Below are 19010 nucleotides of genomic sequence, written 5' to 3'. Positions count from 1 at the left end.
TCACGTGAGATGACATCAACAGAGGGAGGGTGAGACAGTGTAACAGCCAGTGAAACTGCAGCATAGAGGGGCGTTGGTAATACCTCCCTAGAATCCTTCAGGCAGATTAGCAAAATTATGAAAGTTGATTTTAAAAGGAAGGAGGGCATGGATAACAAATATAAGAAGATTACCAGAGTCACGGTGCCTTTATGTATGAGTAAGTGTCTATGGTTTATCAGGAGAGAGAAAAAAGAGGAAGGCACAGACAGCAGAGACGATAACATGGTTGTCAAATGCCTTTTTTTTTCCCTATACCGATACTGGTCTGTTCCAATCTATTTCAGAATCGGGGAAAGGAGAAATTGTCATATGCTGGCGCATCATGCACCAGCGTATAGGATAATTCACACCCCCCCCCCCTATATATCAGGAGGCTCCACCCAGGCAATTCTACAACAGGCCCCACCCACTCGGCGCAGAGGTGGCGTAAGGTGGAAATCATCTCAATTCCTAGACTACGTTGGCAAGTTATTGTGATTATTGCAAGGTTTGTGCTCCAAAAAAGTGGCATAAAAGCCTCTATAAATCACCCCCAGTATTATGTATTAGAATCGCTGGCTAGTCCTCACTCACTAACTAGCTCAGGGAAAACTTTCTTTAAAAAAAAATATATACACATACATACATGCACACACATATACAATTTATATATAGTATATATATTTTTATATAGTATATTATAGAATACAGTTGATATAATGACTAGAAATAACATTCCCACATGGCAGCTTATCTTACATTGCGATACACATCAGAATATTAAAACTAGAGAACCCATGAAATGTATAATAACACAGCGCCACCCAGTGTACATGTAAGAGTATTACTATTAGTTACAGACGAGGCATGACACGGTACACTCACCACGCTGCTGTAATGCTGTTGATTAGCTTCTCAGTTCTTTCCGAAATCTCAGACGGAAGTAAAATTTCAGACGGTTGCAAACGTATTATCCTCGTCTCCAACTCAGAACGTGATTTAGAGTCCTGAAAACTGTCAAAGATCACTTCTCCTGTAGATGGCTGAACAGCCTGAAAAAGGACTGGGTGTTAATGACTATAAACCTTTATGTCTATAGCACCATCATATTCCACAGCGCTGTACAGATCATAGACTAATACATGTCACTCCTTGTAAAGAAAGGGTTGCGGTTTGGTGCATAATCTAGGGAACCAACCCCAGTCGAATTCAGAAAATAAATGCCTGGCACTCAAGATAGGAGATAGGGATTCTGATGTAAACTTCTTTTATTGAAGAATAATACATACATATTAACGCAATCCAAAATGCTATTTTCACGTTTTGTCCCCATCTCTGGACTTTGTCAGAAAACGGATTGCTGTGTATGAAGTGCATCGCCGCCACTAGAGGCTCCATCTTCTGCTCTTCCGGCCCGGGAGCATCACTATGACGCGGCGGTGTGGTGTCATAGTGTAAGGGCCCGCACGGCGTATACAATGTGACGTCACATGGCCGCAATACCACCATTTCATAGTGATGTGCCCATGACGGAAGAGCAGATGAGGGACCCACGGGGCCGGGGAGAAAAAGCCTAATGGTGAGCATAGATTTTTTTTTTTTCTCATAAAGGGCCCGGGAATGTGCTGTGCGCCCCTCAGGCCCCCCTTGTGATGAAAAACCGGTTTTTAACACAGTTAACTCACCTCTCTTGTTTATTACACAGCTGTGAGTGTTAACTCTTCCTACTCTCTCCCAGGCTGTAGTATGCTATGAGTAGTATTTTTAAGAGATCAAGCTGAAAGTGAAGGGGATAATCCTCCCTACTCCGAGATGTTTAACGAAAAACGGAGAGATAAGATGTGAGCTCATGCAACCTCCATAGACCCGAACTGTACCGGTTGGAATACAGATCTCTATAGGAGAGACTAGCTTGATTTTGTTAATGATTGTTTTTCTAATACACTTCACCCCCCCCCCCCCCCCACACACACACACAATATAAAAATAATTTATCTCAAATGAGGGTTAAACATTAAATAACCCATCACAGAATTAGTCATTAAAAGAAGTTACTCAAAGACCTAGAAACAATGGGGGACATTTACTATGGTGTTTCCACCAGTTTTGTGGCGCTCTCACCACATGTTCTCGCAATCTCATAGAATGGGGTCATACAAGTCCACCGCTGCTTCACAATCAGGGACATCAGCGATGGTGAGCAATGGGAAAACAGTGGTCAAACCCTCAGTAATAAGACACTTTCCCTCCATTATCTACATAAAGGATATGTCTGACTTGTGGGACATCCAATTTCTGGCCAAATTGTATCAACACTGTAAAGCAGAGGTTTTTCCAATTTAGCTTTCTTTTTTTTGTGTGTTTCAAAATTTGGTGCAGATTTATCTAATGACTTCTCTAGGAAGGAAAACAGAAAGCACCAGATCCCCTATTTGCCTACCAACAACTATTGAGTCTAAATCAACTACCAGAAACTTTTCCGCCAAAAACAGGTTTTGCTTGTGTGATTTTGCTTTGTTTTCCAGAAAGTAAAATGTGATCTTCCAAATAAATCTTCTGCACTAAGTCATCGAAATAAAATTTACTTATGTTGATTTTTCTGCAGTTTTGAGCCACAAATCAACACAATATCAGGTCCCAGAAGGAGACGCTAGGAGGATAAATAACCTGGAGTACATGGCAATCGTGAGGGAATCTTAGTCCTTCCAGCTGGATAAACACCTTGTCCCAAAGTGTGTAAACATCTTCAGGTGATCATCAAGTCTACAGGGGCATCCTCCATTACACCACCTGATCACACTGTACACAGACTCTGGATCTATCCCCAGTACATAGTGTGAAAACACAACAGCAACAACTTTTTCTACTTTTAAGATATCATATAGATATATCAGACTGACATAACAAATCGGTATACTGTATACAGTAATCAGCATGGCTTAAAGGGAACCTGTCACCAGGTTCAAGTTGCAAAAGCTCATCACACCTGCCGTGCAAATCTGCCTTTTCTAAGCATGGGCATTACAATGTAATTGTGTGTTATAACTTACTCTTAACAAAATCCTGCGGTAGTCACAGGACTACATGTGCCTTGTCTGTTACTCCCTCCTCAGATCTAAGCCCCCACCTTTGAGCTCCTGTATAGCTCCACCTCCTGCTCCTTCTCAGAGGTCACAGCCTGGTGAGCCTGACATCAGTGGGGGAGGGACAAGCTGTACAGGAGCACAAAGATGGAGGCAGCCTGCAGCCCATACAAGTCACATGTTGCTTTTTGAAATGCATACAAACCAAAGCCCAACCCCTGGGACTACCCCAGGATTTTGTCAGGATGCAAGAGTAAGTTATAACACACATTTACAGGCGGTCCCCTACTTAAGGACACCCGACTTACAGACAACCCATAGTTACAGACGGACCCCTCTGCCCACTGTGACCTCTGGTGAAGCTCTCTGGATGCTTTACTATAGTCCCAGACTGCAATGATCAGCTGTAAGATGTCTGTAATGAAGCTTAATTGATAATTCTTGGTCCAATTACACCAAAAATTTTGAAACTCCAATTGTCACTGGGGCAAAAGAAAAAAAATTGTCTTGAACTTCCATTATAAAATATACAGTTTCGACTTACATACAAATTCAACTTAAGAACAAACCTCCAGACCCTATCTTGTATGTAACCCGGGGACTGCCTGTATACTGTAATGCAAACGCTTAGAAAAGGCAGAGAGGCAGATTTGCACTGCAGGTGTCATGGGCTTTTACAATCTGTCTTTAGTGAAAATGAGGTCCCTGGTGACACGTTCCCTTTAACCCTGTCACGACCTATGACAAAAATGCACGTCATGGGTCGGCTGCACGGAGAGGGCTCACGGGCTGAGCCCTCTCCATAACCGGTAAGTCTTTGCTGCATATCGCATATACGGCAGTATATGAAAAGATCAATCGGACAACCTAGGGTTAAAGTACCCTATATAAAAAATTCAATTAAAAGTGATCAAAAGGTCGTACAGTCCTAAAAATTGTAGCATCTAAAAACTTTAACAGAAGTCGCAAAAAAATGACACCACCCACAGCTCTGTACACCAAAGCATGAAAAAGTTATTAGCGCACGAAGATGGCAAATTAAAAAAAAAACATTTCTACACGAGTTTTTAATTTTTGTAAATGTATGAAAACATTATAAAACCTATACAAATTTGGTATTCCAGATGATCGCACCGACCCAAAGAATAAAGTAGACATGTCATTTGGGGCGCACAGTGAAAGACGTAATATCCAAGCCCACAACAAAACTGCGTAACTGCGTTTTTTCACCATTTTCACTGCATTTTATTTTTTTTCCCGCTTCCCAGTACATGGCATGGAATAATAAATACCACCACTATGAAGTGCAATTTGTTGCGCAGAAAACAAGCGGTCACACAGCTCTGTACGTGTAAAAATAAAAAAAGTTATAGATTTTTGATTGTGGGGAATGAAAAATGGAAATGAAAAAAACAAAAAAGGGTGAGGTCCTTAAAGGGTTAAAGGAACACTCCAGTCACAGCTAATTCATTGAATAATACATAGGGATAAGATGGGACAGTTCCTTACTCCACTGTGAATATGAAAGTAGTGGTGTGCAACTGTATATTTCAAAGCAGATAGATAACAAAAAAAATCTTACCACCAAGCCAAATGCAACATCGTCAGTTTTCTTAGTTTTCTCAGGCATTTCACACACGCACAGGAGGTAGCTACATGGGGTATCAGTAGTGGCCGCCTCAATCTCCAAAGAATCATCAATGTTCAATAATGGGCTCACATTTATGATCGGCTAAGGAAGACATTGTACAATGGACTTCATCATAGATTTAGAGGCAATGGTTTTCATGATAAAAAAAAAGTGTCTGCATTGGGAAAGGCTTCTAGGATGCGACCAGTGTCTGCTCCATGGAGAGATCTGTAATATGGCAGTGAGCATGTGCCCGCCAGTCAATTGATAAGATTTTAACGGTAGACCAAAAATCTTAGGACCATTGCCCACGTGCGAGTTTGTTAAGAGAATCTCGTTCCATGCAGGGGCAAAACATGCGTTGGGGAGCCTCATCTTGACCATAGAAGACTATACACCATTATGAGCAAGACTTAGAGTTTATTTATGACATTGGGTTAAAGCAGTGATGGCGAACATTTTAGAGACCGAGTGCCCAAACTACAACCAAAATCCAGTTATTTACAGTGAAGTGTCAACGTGGCATTTTAAGCAGTAACTTATTGTTATCTGTTCTTTCACATCTCTCAGCCGTATCAGCACCTGAGGCCACATATACAGTTGGAAGAAGGAGGGCAAATTCAGACTATAATTGTAGCTTCTCTCCAGGGTCTCTCTGTAGAGGAAGAATGAAGGGTCCAGCAGGATGAGCTTCAAAGATAATGCAGTTCTGTCCACGCCTTCTCACTTTTCCCACAGTTCCTAACAGCTAATGAATTGTGGCTTTAAAATATCGCTGAGAGCAGCATCTCTTAAGTTGCCTGGGATTGCAGGAAGATTTGGTGGATTTGTTCCTGTCTGGTGAGTGCCCACAGAAAGGGCTCTGAGTGCCACCTCTGGCACCCGTGCCATAGGTTCGCCACCACTGGGTTAAAGTATTGTTGGTAGTAGTGTGCAATCCCTAGGTTTAATGGTGGGGCACAATGTATTGTTATATATATCACAAATATTCATTGCGATGCAAATTTTCAACATGAATTTCCAATAAAATTTATAGCATGGATTCTTTTGATGGGTTTGGATTTATGTAGGAGTGGTTTCTATTATTGATTCAGTGCAAAACAACTACATTCTATTTGGATGAGGAAGTTTTTTATGCTTGAAATTTGGGTTATGATCTTTCTAACTGCTGTATTCTTTGTCCCAGTGTCTCTTCTGTTCCCTACCCGGCCTCCTCTCATTATACATCTGTATATTAGAAATTTCAGGAAGCTCCAGTGAGATAGCAAGTCTGATTCAGAGAACATATCAGAGTGAATTGCATATATGGAGGCAGGAGAGGAAGAAAAGAGCCAAATAAGTGGGGAAAGAAGTATAGAACAAAAAGTTACTATATATTAGTGCAAGACAGATTAATTAATAGTTTGTTAAAAGGCTAGTGACCATTTAAGTAGACTGTAGGTAAAAGGATATCTTCTCCAATGAGGGTTGACTTTGTGTACAAGGCGGTCAGCTGCCTGGTAAATAGAGAGTTTTTGTTTTCCCCGGCCGCCTTGAGCGCTGCAGTTTCTGTTTGTTTGACAACTCCAACCTGAAAAATGTAGATGGGAAAGACTGTTAGCAACGTTCTACTGCCATCTGGTGGAGAACTCTCCGTAACTTATTAACACTGAAGATGAATCCGAAAATGAGAAGCCTTCCTGATACACTCTTCTGTATTCGTGTCTTTGTTATAAGGAACATTCTGCACAGGGAACATTTACAACAATTTTTTGTAATTTTCTTTATATAAAAAAAAAACGGAAGTGAGACACCTCATTGCCTAGCATCAAAGCTGAGTATTAAAAGATTTGTATTGTTGTATGTTTGTATTGTGTAAGAGATATCCGTATTATCTTGGATTATATACACACACGATGTGTGCCCCGCCCCTCTCCATAGTGATATATGGCGCACAAGGCCGTTTTCCAGGGAAAGATAGGACATGTTCCTCCCACCTATGGAACGGTACGGTGCCGCACGTATCTATGGGGGACGTTTATATGGCAAAAGAGTTGTGTGCAACACAAATGTGGCACAGGTACTTCTTATATACCTGTGCAACCCGCCAGCCAAGAGTGGCGGGTTTCCAAGGATCAGGTTCTGGTACACGTGTATCTTCTCGTTTGTTTCGGCGCTATATCTAACACAGTTGCAGATGCCGTTCTTTTAGTATAAAGGATCGTTTATTGGGTGCACTGCGCGTTTCGTCATCAGGTGCAATTACGTGGTCACAATGATATGTATTCGGAATCTCATTGCCTGCCATATCCGATAACACCAAGCAGAGCAAGACTCATTTCGACAAGCTTCATCAGGTGAGAGTCATTCCGCCTGTTGTACCCCTATCCTTGAATTTCTTTACGCTTTTATTTCCCTCCTTCTGCCTATCCATCTTTATGCTTCTGGAGTTCCTCCATCAGTCATAATCATCCCAGATCACTCGCAATAAGTAACATGAAACACGTCTTTTGTAGGCCAAAGACATTGGCCCACATTTACTAAGGCCCTTGCGCCAGTTTTCTGTTGGACTTTTTTACACTCTTTTCTGTGCAAACTGTTGCACGGGTATATAAGAAGTACCTGTGCCACATTTGTGTTGCACACATTGGGCCAAGGACCTCCCCCTTGAATTGCGTTTTGAAACGTAATTCAAAAGCAAAGGCCAAGTGTGAACATGGCCAATAGGTGGAGCATAGCGTAGCCAATGTCCTGCCTCACCACAATAAATTGAGTAAGGCAGAGTTGTGGATGCGATATAGTTCCCATACTCACTAAGGAGTGAAATATCTGCACTGGAAACAGAGTAAGATTTTGCTGGGTGCGCAGAGGCCAGATTGGAGGCAAAACACTAAGAAAGTTGCTCCTGACTCCGCGAGTAGTGTGAAACAGCTAATGGACAGAGGTGGCGGGTGTTGTCTCCTCACCGATAACCTGTTAATAGCCTACAGTTTCTAATTGATAAGTCGGTAAAACGCCTTTAACAATTTGTTATAATAATACAGAAAACCTTGGTGACTTACTTTAAAACCTTTTGCAACCAGCCGCCTGACATGGACGAATAACCTGTGTGTGGGGATACTTGCTGTCATAAAGTTGTGATCCATGTGGCAATAAATGTTAAGTTCCCGGGCTGCGATCTGTAAAAGGTTAGAAATGTGAGTTTTCCATGAAGAGGTCATGACAACACTGCCTGATACAATATTATATAGTGGACCATAATTACAAGCCATCAGCTAATGGATATATAATTACTTGCCATTTTTATGACCCTGATTGAGGCCTTCAAGCCAAATGGACCCATTACACATAACCAGCAGCCCTCATTAAGCCCTAACATGTCAATTACAGCTACCATCAATATGAAAGCTATCCATTACCAAAATATAAAAAACTCATAGCCTTTTATCTAAAAGGTTGCACTTCTAGAGTTTTCAGAATTTTCCTGTGTCATCAGGAAAATCCTTCATTTCTAAATCAAGTTTTTATGTAAAAAATAATTTTTAAAAAGAACTGTTTAGTAATGATCTGTTTTAACAAAAAAACGGCTGAGATCCTGTAATTCTCACACTGACCACAAGGCCCAACTGCTCCCTTCCTGTGTAATGACCTACAGGTTAGCAAATGCCTACAAAACCCTCCCATAGACATCAATAAACATCTTTTGGTTCCCATGGTCAATGTGGCTGCTGTAAAGCGTCTCTATAAATTATAGCTCAGGCAAAATGGCTTCTCCCATAATCATGTACAGACAATAGAATACAAGGTCAATAATAATAAAAATATATAACGGCTCATTAATAAACCTGATAACGACCACTCAGCATCTTTGGAAGGCAGGTGATGTATGTCACCAACCCCTTCCCACCACAGTCCTTTTTAATTATTGCGTTCTCCTCCTTTAAAAATCTGTTTGAGGGCTGTTTTTTTGCTTAATAAAATGTTCCTTGTAAGGAGGGTATTTAATATTCCACGCTGTGTACTAGAAAGAGGTAAAAAATTCTAAAATGTACTTCAAATTAAACCACCACTTTATGCTCTGGGTTGGTGCGATCAAAGGAATAACAAATTCATTTACCAGTAAATTTTAAAAAAAAAAGTATCTGTACAAAAAATACAGCTGTTATGTAACAGCGCAGAACTGTAACAGTTTGCCAACGGCACACTGTTACAGATCATCCCAAACAACAGGTCCTGGAGTCACCTACAGACTCCAGTATGTCATGGAAATGGATAATCAATTCCCTACGGCATGACGGGGAGCAGTGATCCCAGTCGAAATGGCCGTGCCTGGGAGCCATCATTATTTAAATGCAACCGGCAGCTTTGTAACCAGCATTTTAATTACCAGCACCAATTACTGCTGTTTGCAGCATAATGAAGCAAAGAGGGCCCTCTTCATACATCCTTAAGGGCCCTGTGACGTGCTATTATGTCACGTGTCTTTAAGGGAATAATCTGCTGTTGAGTCTTTCAATTCTGCTGCAATTTCTACTACTTCTGTAAGGATCGCAGGAGTAGGTTGGGTCTCTGGCTGTCAGAGACTTATCTCTCCTTACTACATAGATCTGAATTCACACAATATATATTTATTATCTCTTTTTTTTAGAAAAAGAGTAACTAAACTTTTGGCAAAACTGCACAAGAACAGGGTTGATAAAGTATATTATAAAGTTTACTATTATTAAAAGAAATCTGTTCCCTGAGTTAATCAACAGTATCCTTATTTATGTGAAGTAAAGCTCTCAAGGCTTTGCGGTACAATGATCACTACAGGAGAAAGAGCAGAACGAAAGGTAGAACAAATGGCTTTTCTTAATGAAGTGTACAATTATCATCTGCACTTTTCCTTTCTAAAATAGAAAAAAATTGGTTCAAACGTTTTTTTTACACTTTAATTTAAAATGTAAAAAAACACCCACATTTTAAGGCCTCCACTAAAGGATTAATAATAAGCGCATAAACTGAGAATACCAGGTTCCTACAAACCAGCATATTTTCATCTGAAAGAAGAACCCCGCATACAGCACAGCCGGTGAAGTTGTAGCACACATTTTTTATATTTGCATTCTGGTCATATGTCTAACAACTCAGATGGATTCGAACTGTAGGTGATTACCAACCCCAAGTCTTTGTCATCCATAACACAGGCTTTTAATGCAAGTAATGAATCCTGCAATTTTTGTCACATGGACCAATAAAGAAAAATGGAACTATGAACTATTGTAAGTCTGTTTGGAGTCTGTTCACACAAACCAAAAGAATGGTCACCTGAATGAGTTACCAGGTAAACCACACATGAATTGTACTGACCTCTGCATCCTCCCCGAAGAACCTGTATTTGTAACCACATTCAACACACAAAATTGCATCCTTATGCTTTGCCTTAATTTCCATGTACTGCTCTTCAAGGGGGGTGTAAATACTTTTGGTTCTGCGATTGGCGTTTTTCGCTTCTAAAGAATTTGAAGCTTGTTCTTGGGACTTAGAAAGAGGGTATGTCGCTTGTTGTTTTATAGAGACTTTTTCTACCTGCAAGAAAACAATAATGATAATAAAGTCATATAGCAATGCAGATGATATTTAGCAATATCATGTGTACAACTCTGGAATAAATAGGGGCAGAAAACCGACTGATTGATACCTGACTACATGATGCATCTTTGTAGTCAGAAACAAGACATCCTTAGGCTGATTGAAAAACGTTTTGAAAATAAATTAAATCGGGGCAGGGAGGGGCTTGATTCGATCGCATATGCATTTCAACGTGTTTTGAATGTAAACAAATGCATCTGCGATCGTGACTAGCCCTTCCTCATATGGTAACATCACTCATCAATCCACTCAGTTCACGGTTATAACTTACTTTGATGACTTAGAGAGGAATAGATTAAGACTGCTGAGACAAGGGATTAGGAAGATCTGCAACCTAAATCACATGTGACAGCAAGAAGAGCATTAACCACAGACATTCAGATCGCATCAGGTTGTACAGGGTCATATACCAGATATCCATCAGCATCATGTCTACTATAGGAAAGTCCAAAAGGAGAGGTATAATTCCCATTATATAACAATTCTGGAACATCCCATCTTATAACATTGTATCACTTCCTGTAATATATGTATAATATACGGAATACTGAAACTGTAATATTGTCTAATCAGTGCAGCCAGCATCAGACCTAGTACTCTCACCTATTTGACAATGGGAATAGTAACATCCAATTGTGAATTTATTAATACACCCTAGGAGGAATTGTGGAGGAATAGACGAGATAAAGTTATAAGAAGTAAAGCAGACATGTCAGGGCAGACGACAGATGCTCCTTGAAAGGAACCATAGAAGAGTGTAACCAGTAATGATGGAAATTCCGGCTCTTGTTAGTGAGCTGGCTCCACTCACTAAGAAGAGCCGGCTCTTCCTGCTCCTGAATGGCTCCCTATTAAATATATAATAGGGAGTTGCAGGCCATTCAATCACCCCACGCCACTCCACCCGATTGTATCGGAGTAAAGGGGGCTATGTGATGCTCTTTGGAAAGGGAAGGGGGGGGGGGGAGTTAGGTGAGCCGGCTCCCGCCATTCACGAACAAGAGCCGACTCGTTCGCAAAGAACACATCAATAGTAACCAGCAGGCAGCAAGAACAGAAGGAGCTGAGGAAAATGATAGATTTGGTTAAAGATTCAGAATTCTTTCTAATATAAGCACTTAAATCTCTGCACTCTCCGAGTCAAGGGGGAGGATCACTGACGGCTCTGCAGACAGAGATGGATTCCGATCACTCATTAACATAAAAATAGCAGATACTTGAAAGTATATACAAGTTATACTCCAATTTACAAAACTGTATATAATCTGCTCTGCTCCTCCTGCTCTATACCACGCTGCCATACAGCATTTTCATGGTTTCAAGTTTCCTATTAATGAAAGCCAGAGTCATCAATAGGTTACCAATTAAAGGGGTTTTCCAAACTTCCCCCTAAATTATGGGCAACAGATTAGCCGAGATGTAAAATCGCATAATAAAGATGTAACATTTCCATAATAAGAAATACATCACACATACGAGATGCATTGATGTCACCACGTAACAAACGTACAGCATTTAACTGTTTAGATCATTACCTAATAGACAGACAAGAAAAAAAGAAATTGTTAAACCCAGTTACCACTTACCCTGGGAATAGGAAGTGAATTTACTTCACCACTTCTGTTTTCCGACTTTGTGATTCCATCTTTACTGCTGGGAGAAGACGTCAGGCTCTTCGGTACTTTCATGACAGGAATATCATTGCTCTGTTTTCCAGAATCACTAGAAAACTCTCGTAACCTCTGCAGGGTGCCCCCGGAGATGAGAGACTTTGTACAGAGTATCGGTTCTGTAACAAAATGGACCTGATATAAATATTGAGAATGAATCCATTCTCGATGCAGCAGCCAGGCTCGTCTTTCAGACCAAACGCTACACAGATGCCTCCAGTCTGTGCCAGTCACTGCACTGGTTGCCTGTCTCCTTCCAAATACAGTTTAAATTAATCACTCTCATCCACAAAGCTCTGCATAATGCTGCACCTCCCTACCTCTCCTCTCAGTCTATCGTCCATCTCATGCTCTCGATCTGCCAGTGATCTTAAATTATTCTCCAAGTCTCCGGGACTTCTCCCAAGCTGCAGCAATTCTCTGGAATGCCCTACCCTATATGCAACTAGCTCTCTCTTTATTAACTAGTTCGGTGTACTCCCTCTGTTATCCAGAAAATGCCAGGTACCAAGCATCAGGCTTCTCTGCAGTCCCATTAACCTTGGACCTTGTATATAAGATGGCGGCTGATGACTGGTTCAAGCAGCAGCATTTTTATTTCTTAAATTTTTTTGTTCTGTTCCCTTATAAAAATGGCTGGAACATTATACAAGCTCTTATAACTCTTGTGTCATCCCCTTCATCCTCATAGACTGTAAGTTCTTGTGTCACCCCATCATCCTCATAGACTGTAATCTCTTGTGTCACCCCCTCATCCTCATAGACTGTAAGCTCTTATGTCACCCCCCTCATAGACTGTAAGCTCTTGTGTCGCCCCCCTCATCCTCATAGACTGTAAGCTCTTGTGTCGCCCCCTTATCCTCATAGACTGTAAGCTCTTGTGTCGCCCCCTTATCCTCATAGACTGTAAGCTCGTGTCACCCCCTCATCCTCATAGACTGTAAGCTATTGTGTCACCCCCTCATCTCATAGACTGTAAGCTCTTGTGTCACCATTTCATCCTCATAGACTGTAAGCCCTTGTGTCCCTCTCCCTCATCCTCATAGACTGTAAGCTCTTGTGTCCCTCTCCCTCATTCTCAGACTGTAAGCTCTTGTGTCACCCCCTTATCCTCATAGACTGTAAGCTCTTGTGTCCCCCTCATCCTCATAGACTATAAGCTCTTGTGTCACCCCCTCATCGACTGTAAGATCTTTTGTCACCTGCTTCGTCCTCATAGACTGTAAGCTCTTGTGTCACCACTCATCCTCATAGACTGTAAGCTCTTGTGAGCAGGGCTCTCACTCCCATTGTTCCATATGACTTATTAATCTGTCATGTCTTATTTTATTTGTGCATATTCCCCATATTCTGTAAAGCGCTGCGGAATATAATGGCGCTATTACTATTCACCTCAGGTATCAAGAATTGAGAAACATATTTCCTGAAGAGGAACATTAATGGGGAATTTTTATGAAAACTGGAATAGAAAGGTAGAGCACTTACATATGGCTACCAACCTAACCGTAAAGCGAGTCTGTGAAAGCCCAATATAAGGGAGAGGAACACACTATATTATCCTGGCTACAGACAAGAGATTTTTGGAGATGGATTTTTGACACCCATGTTCTATATTTTACCAGAATCCGCACAGAATATAGGATATGTTACTTAGATTTATTGTCTTTATGACAGACCTTTAACTATCCAAAGTGTTTCTAAAAAACAAAAGCTGGAATCTCCACTTTTCATTAACAGCCATTTTCAGGCAACGTTGCAATTTTCTTGCCTGGACCATTGGTATAAAATCAATTTCCCCCCTGGAGATCAATAAAATTGTATTGTATCCTATCGTATAGAAACGCATGTGATCTTTAAGTAGCACCCGGTCTTTTGCATTGTTTATATGCCAAACATTGAGCACTTGTTACCGATTGCATGCGTTTTGAAAAGCAATCCAGATGGAACGTGTGAATGCAGGCTCCTGCAGGTGAACGTACAGATTCTCGGCTGTGAAGATAGAATGTACGAGCGATCCGTTAAAAAGCAGAGCATTTCTTTGTCAGAACCATTTTTCAAGGATCAATCTATGACTATAGTTTATGAAGATCTGCGGAAAGTGATGGAGAAAAACGGCAGAGAGCTTCTTACATAATACGAGCGCCATGTGTGGCTGCACCCTAATGAGAACAGATCCCTGGTGAAATATTGCATTCAGTGCTGCCGTGATGATTGGCTCACCTTTCTTTTCCACCTTGCCATCACTTCCATCGCTTTCTTGGTTGCTTTTACTCCGTTTTGCATTTGGCTCATCATCTTGGCCTCCGCAGTAATTAGCCTTCTAAGAACAGAGGGCACATAAAATTTTGTAAGAGACAAAAATAACACCACAAAACATAAAAGTGTATGTTCACATTTGATCATTCAACACAACTGGACTAAAAAAAAAAGGCTAGCAAATGTCCCAAATTCATTTTCGCCTTCATGTGGGCTAAGTGAATGTCAGATTCTGGTGTGGACTAGGGTCATGTGACTTTAGCCGTGGGTGATGTCTCAAATGGCGTTTTTGGCCCGTTTTTAAGCATGCGCTTTCACTCCGTGAAACGCATCCGTTTTTGACCGTCTACCATGTGTTATTGGAAAAACTGACAAAAACTGTTGCGTTTTAAAACGGACTGAAAACGCATGCTTAAAAACAGACCAAAAACGCCATGTGTGGCGTCACCCTGAGGGTGAAGACACACATGGCGTTTTTGGGCCGTTTTTACTAAGTGCGTTTTCAGATCGTTAAAAACGCATGCATTAAAAAACGCATCCGTTTTTTAAAAACGCATGCGTTTTTTGAAAACGCATGCGTTTTTGTCCGTTTTTCCGAAATTGCGCAAAGAAAAACGGACAAAAACGCATGCGTTTTCAAAAAACGCATGCGTTTTTAAAAAACGGATGCGTTTTTTAACGCATGCGTTTTTAACGATCTGAAAACGCACTTAGTAAAAACGGCCCAAAAACGCCATGTGTGTCTTCACCCTTAGGGTGAGGACACACAGGGCGCTTTGTCTGCGCTTGCAAACGCAAACGCAGACAAAGTCGCGCCCACCGGCGGTTAAATTAACGCAAAACACCGGCGGCTCGTTCCCGATCGCAGGCGTTTCCATAGAAACGCCGATGCGATCGAGCCGAGGCCCGCCCCGGTGGGCGCGACTTTGTCTGCGTTTGCGTGCGCCGGCCTTAGGGTGGTGGCACACCTGCCGTTCGGGCTGCGTTTGCAAACGCAGACCAAGCCGCACCCTGATCACATGGTGTTTCTATGGAAACACCTGCGATCGGGAACGAGCCGCATTGTTTTGCATTAAATTAACGCAAAATCAGCCCGAATTTGCATTCTTTTCATTGTGTGTTTGCATTTTTGTAAGACACATCAGTTTTGCATATTGGCTCTTTATATTAGTTTTTGGATAAAGTGTTTTAACTTAGCGTTTTCTCCCTTGCTTTTTTGTGCCTGTTTTTTTTAAGTGGTTTTTTTAATTGTGCTTTTCAATGCGGTTGTGTTTTTGAAACTGCATGCATTTGTGGTCCACTTTTTGAAATGCATGTGATTACATGCACAAACAGCTGGGAGAACAAGATTGCAAAGTTTTTACAAATACAAAGAGACACAGCTGCATGTAATTAATGCACATCAAGTATAGCATTTTTAAAAACGTAAACGCAAGCAAACATTCGAAAAATGCATGCTTAAAAACACATGCAGTTTACATAGTTGAAAATCATAACAAAAACTCAACGTATGTCACCGGCCTTAGTCCCCGAGACACATAGTGAACACTGTGACCAGGTGCAATAATTTGGCCACATATTGCATGCAGTGGCGTAACTAGAAGCTCCAGTGCAAAGTCTGTGCCAGGCCCCCGACTATAATGTATGGTGTATAGTTATAGTCTTCTCATATGGGAAAGAGACACCATAAGGGCCCCCTAAACCTCTTGGGCCCGGGTGCGATCACAACCTCTGCATCCCCTAAGGGTGAAGACACACATGGCGTTTTTGGGCCGTTTTTACTAAGTGCGTTTTCAAATCGTTAAAAAACGCATCCGTTTTTTAAAAACGCATGCGTTTTTGTCCGTTTTTCATTGCACAATTTCGGAAAAACGGACAAAAACGCATGCGTTTTTAACGATCTGAAAACGCACTTAGTAAAAACGGCCCAAAAAAGCCATGTGTGTCTTCACCCTAAAGTTACAGCCCTGATTGCACGGCCAGAACATGGGCAGCTATATTGTCATGTGACTGGAGCCTAAGAGACATTTCACAGAATTTCGCCTTGGCAATCTACTGCTGTTAAAAAAAAACACTTTTTTTTCAATAGAAATCCTCAGCTACCCCAAACTTTGTACTGCAAAAAAATTAAATCCACACTAAACCGGGCAATTAGGCTTTAAAGGACATCTACCAACATATCAAGAATTGTAAATCAAGCACACTGACATACTGATGTGCGCCCCCTCTGGCAGGATCCGCTCTTCTTTTAGCTTCTTATGCTCTGGTTTTTAAGAAAAAGGGGCTTTAAAATATGCAAATTAGCCCGAGGGGCTCCAGGCTCTATTAACAACAAAAAAAAACAGGGCATAAGAAGCTAAAAGAAGAGCAGATCCTGCCAGAGGGGGCACACACCAGTATGTCAGTGTGCTTGGTTCACACTCCTCCATCCTGGTGGTAGATGTCTTTTAAATTGTGTAGTACAAACCTTACCGATACATTGTTATACGTTTTCCTATAACTAGGGCTATATTCACACTGCCGTACCGTAGCGGGCAACGGCAGTGCACGGGGAGAGGAGGAGGAGGTGAGCGCAGCTCACCCCCGCCCCTCTCTATAGGAAGTTAGGGCGCACGGCGCCCTACTATGGGTAAAGATAGGACCTGTCCCGGTTACGGAGCGGTACGGTGCCGCACGTGTGCTGCACCGTACCGCTCCCGTAGGGCGCCGTGCACCCATTGCCGTCTATGGAGGACGTATATCGGCCGTATATACGTCCTCCATACGGTAGCGTGAATGTAGCCTAAGAGGTATATTCTCTATTTCTAGCTATTCTGAGGGACCCCTATGCATCCTTTGGGGGTGATGATTCATTACACGGAGCAGACAACAGGGGGCATCACCCGTAAGGTAATTTTATGGGTTTTAAATGAAGTGTAGCTGGGACACTGTACACACTACACTGTTCACAAGTCGCAGATGATGTTTCTTCTGAATCTGCAGGAAAGTCAACGCTAACACAATAACACATGCACGTTCTCCAGTGCCATGTCACGTGACACGGTAACACTGCAGGCGGGGGCTAGGATCAGCACGTGATACTAATCGTATGACCTCCTGACCTGCGCAGAGCCGGCTGTGTGTGACTGCCGGGGGGAGAAGAAGTGGCTGATGACCGGCTGCCCCGGGCCCGGGCTCCCTCCTGGCTTCCTCCGCCGCATTCTGCAGCTCGTCAGAGGGAGGAGCCAGACTACGCCTACTTCCCTTCTGAGGCCTCCTGATTCGATAGAGCGTCCGGTGGGCGGCAACGCACAGTGGTTTTGAGGGTCACTTTGTTTACTTAAAGTTCATTGGGCGGGGCCTAAAAAGGTGCCGCGAAAACTAAACCTGTTTTGAGACAGCGGTGTCGCCTTACAGACACATTGCTGGGACCTGTAGTGAGGAGTCACTTGTCATAGAAACTCCTCCTAGTAGCTGCATAGACACACCCCCAGCAGGGACGAAAGGAGCACTGTGACTCCCAGTGTGGGTTTGACGAGTTCGCCGGAACTTCGGAAAAAAGTTGGGGTTGTGCGCCCGGTTCTGACCTGAACTTTAAAGAAAATCTAAAAATCACTGATGCAGTATTGTACGGAACGCACGCTTACACACTGGTGCGTGTCCACCTGAACACGTTTCCTTCTTACTTTATCCTCAAATTACCTTGTTTTGGAGAAAATAGTATTTTGTAGTTATGCAAATGAGTCTCAGGAGCTCCTAACTATCTAGCCCCTTCTAGCTCTGGGGTCTGATAGTTTTGAAGTCATCAGCTCTCTGACTGGGTAGGGAAGAGGTTGGTAGTAACACCACACAGAGGCATGTATAATTCTGTGATGTACACCCTGAGGCTCATTTTTATAATTTTAAAAGATGATTTTCTCCAAAACAAGGCCATTCACACTTTAAGTTTTTAAGGGGGACCTGGGTTAAAGTCCCAGGGTCAACATATGCAAAGAGTTTGTATGTTTTCTCCGTGTTTGTGTGGGTTTCCTCTGGGTCCTCCGGTTTCCTCCCACACTCCAAAACATACTGGTAGGTTGATTAGATTGTGAGTCCCGTGGGGACAGGGACCAATTTGGCAAACTCTGCAGCGCTGTGTAATCTGTGTTCGCCAGATCACAAAAGATCTGGGCACGGGTCCCGATGCATACGTACCAAATTCTCAGTTGCGTCCCCTTTTGTACATAACCACCCATGTGCTTGCACCTAAAACAACTGTACAGCTACAGAAAACACTGTAGGAATGCCGACCTATTATATCAGAGCAGTAGTTGTTCTTCAAATTCTCAATTAAGCCCCCCATCACCATTTCTCTAATTCCAGCCATGCACTCTGCCTATGGAGATTACCACACATCTTATGTTCTGCCTTCTATATTGTCCCTAAACCTCTTCAGCTAAATAATGTAATAGAACCACACATAAAGTCCTCCTAAAATATTAACACCCAAATAATGCCCCCTAGTGTAACACGTTATAAAATCTACAGTTGTAAGCTGCCCATTTTACAAGTAAAGGAGTTTTCCCATGAAGGAAAGTTAGGCCCTGTCCACAGGATCAATTCCTTGTGGTTTTCCCCATCTATGCTTGCTGTGTAAAGGAAACTTCATTGTTTACTTCCTGTGGATGAAAAATGGTCCTTGGTCATGTGATGTCACACAGGTGCACGGCTCGTTATGACACACAGGCTGATCACATGACTAGGTACCATATTTTTATC

The 19010-nt window shown here is 42.1% G+C and overlaps 1 protein-coding gene across 1 annotated transcript in view; it reads right to left on the bottom strand.

Annotated features, from left to right (window-relative positions):
- The window catches only part of MSH3 (mutS homolog 3), a 79547-nt gene extending 62001 nt beyond the window's left edge, over window positions 1-17546 (bottom strand). The window contains exons 1-8 of the mRNA XM_072139127.1: window positions 17375-17546; window positions 14238-14334; window positions 11934-12136; window positions 10066-10284; window positions 7776-7892; window positions 6187-6304; window positions 4687-4826; window positions 907-1073 (exon numbers count right to left, since the gene is read on the bottom strand). Of these exons, the coding sequence (XP_071995228.1) occupies window positions 907-1073; window positions 4687-4826; window positions 6187-6304; window positions 7776-7892; window positions 10066-10284; window positions 11934-12136; window positions 14238-14334; window positions 17375-17473 (1160 nt within the window). The 5' untranslated portion in view covers window positions 17474-17546. The remainder of the gene's footprint in view (window positions 1-906; window positions 1074-4686; window positions 4827-6186; window positions 6305-7775; window positions 7893-10065; window positions 10285-11933; window positions 12137-14237; window positions 14335-17374) is intronic.
- Between the last annotated feature and the right edge of the window lie 1464 nt (window positions 17547-19010).

The sequence above is a fragment of the Engystomops pustulosus genome, chromosome 1 (assembly GCF_040894005.1).
Source record: "Engystomops pustulosus chromosome 1, aEngPut4.maternal, whole genome shotgun sequence".
In the NCBI taxonomy this organism is placed as follows: Eukaryota; Metazoa; Chordata; class Amphibia; order Anura; family Leptodactylidae; genus Engystomops; species Engystomops pustulosus.
Note: the sequence above shows the minus strand (reverse complement) of the source record. Positions and strands in the feature narration are given on the sequence as shown.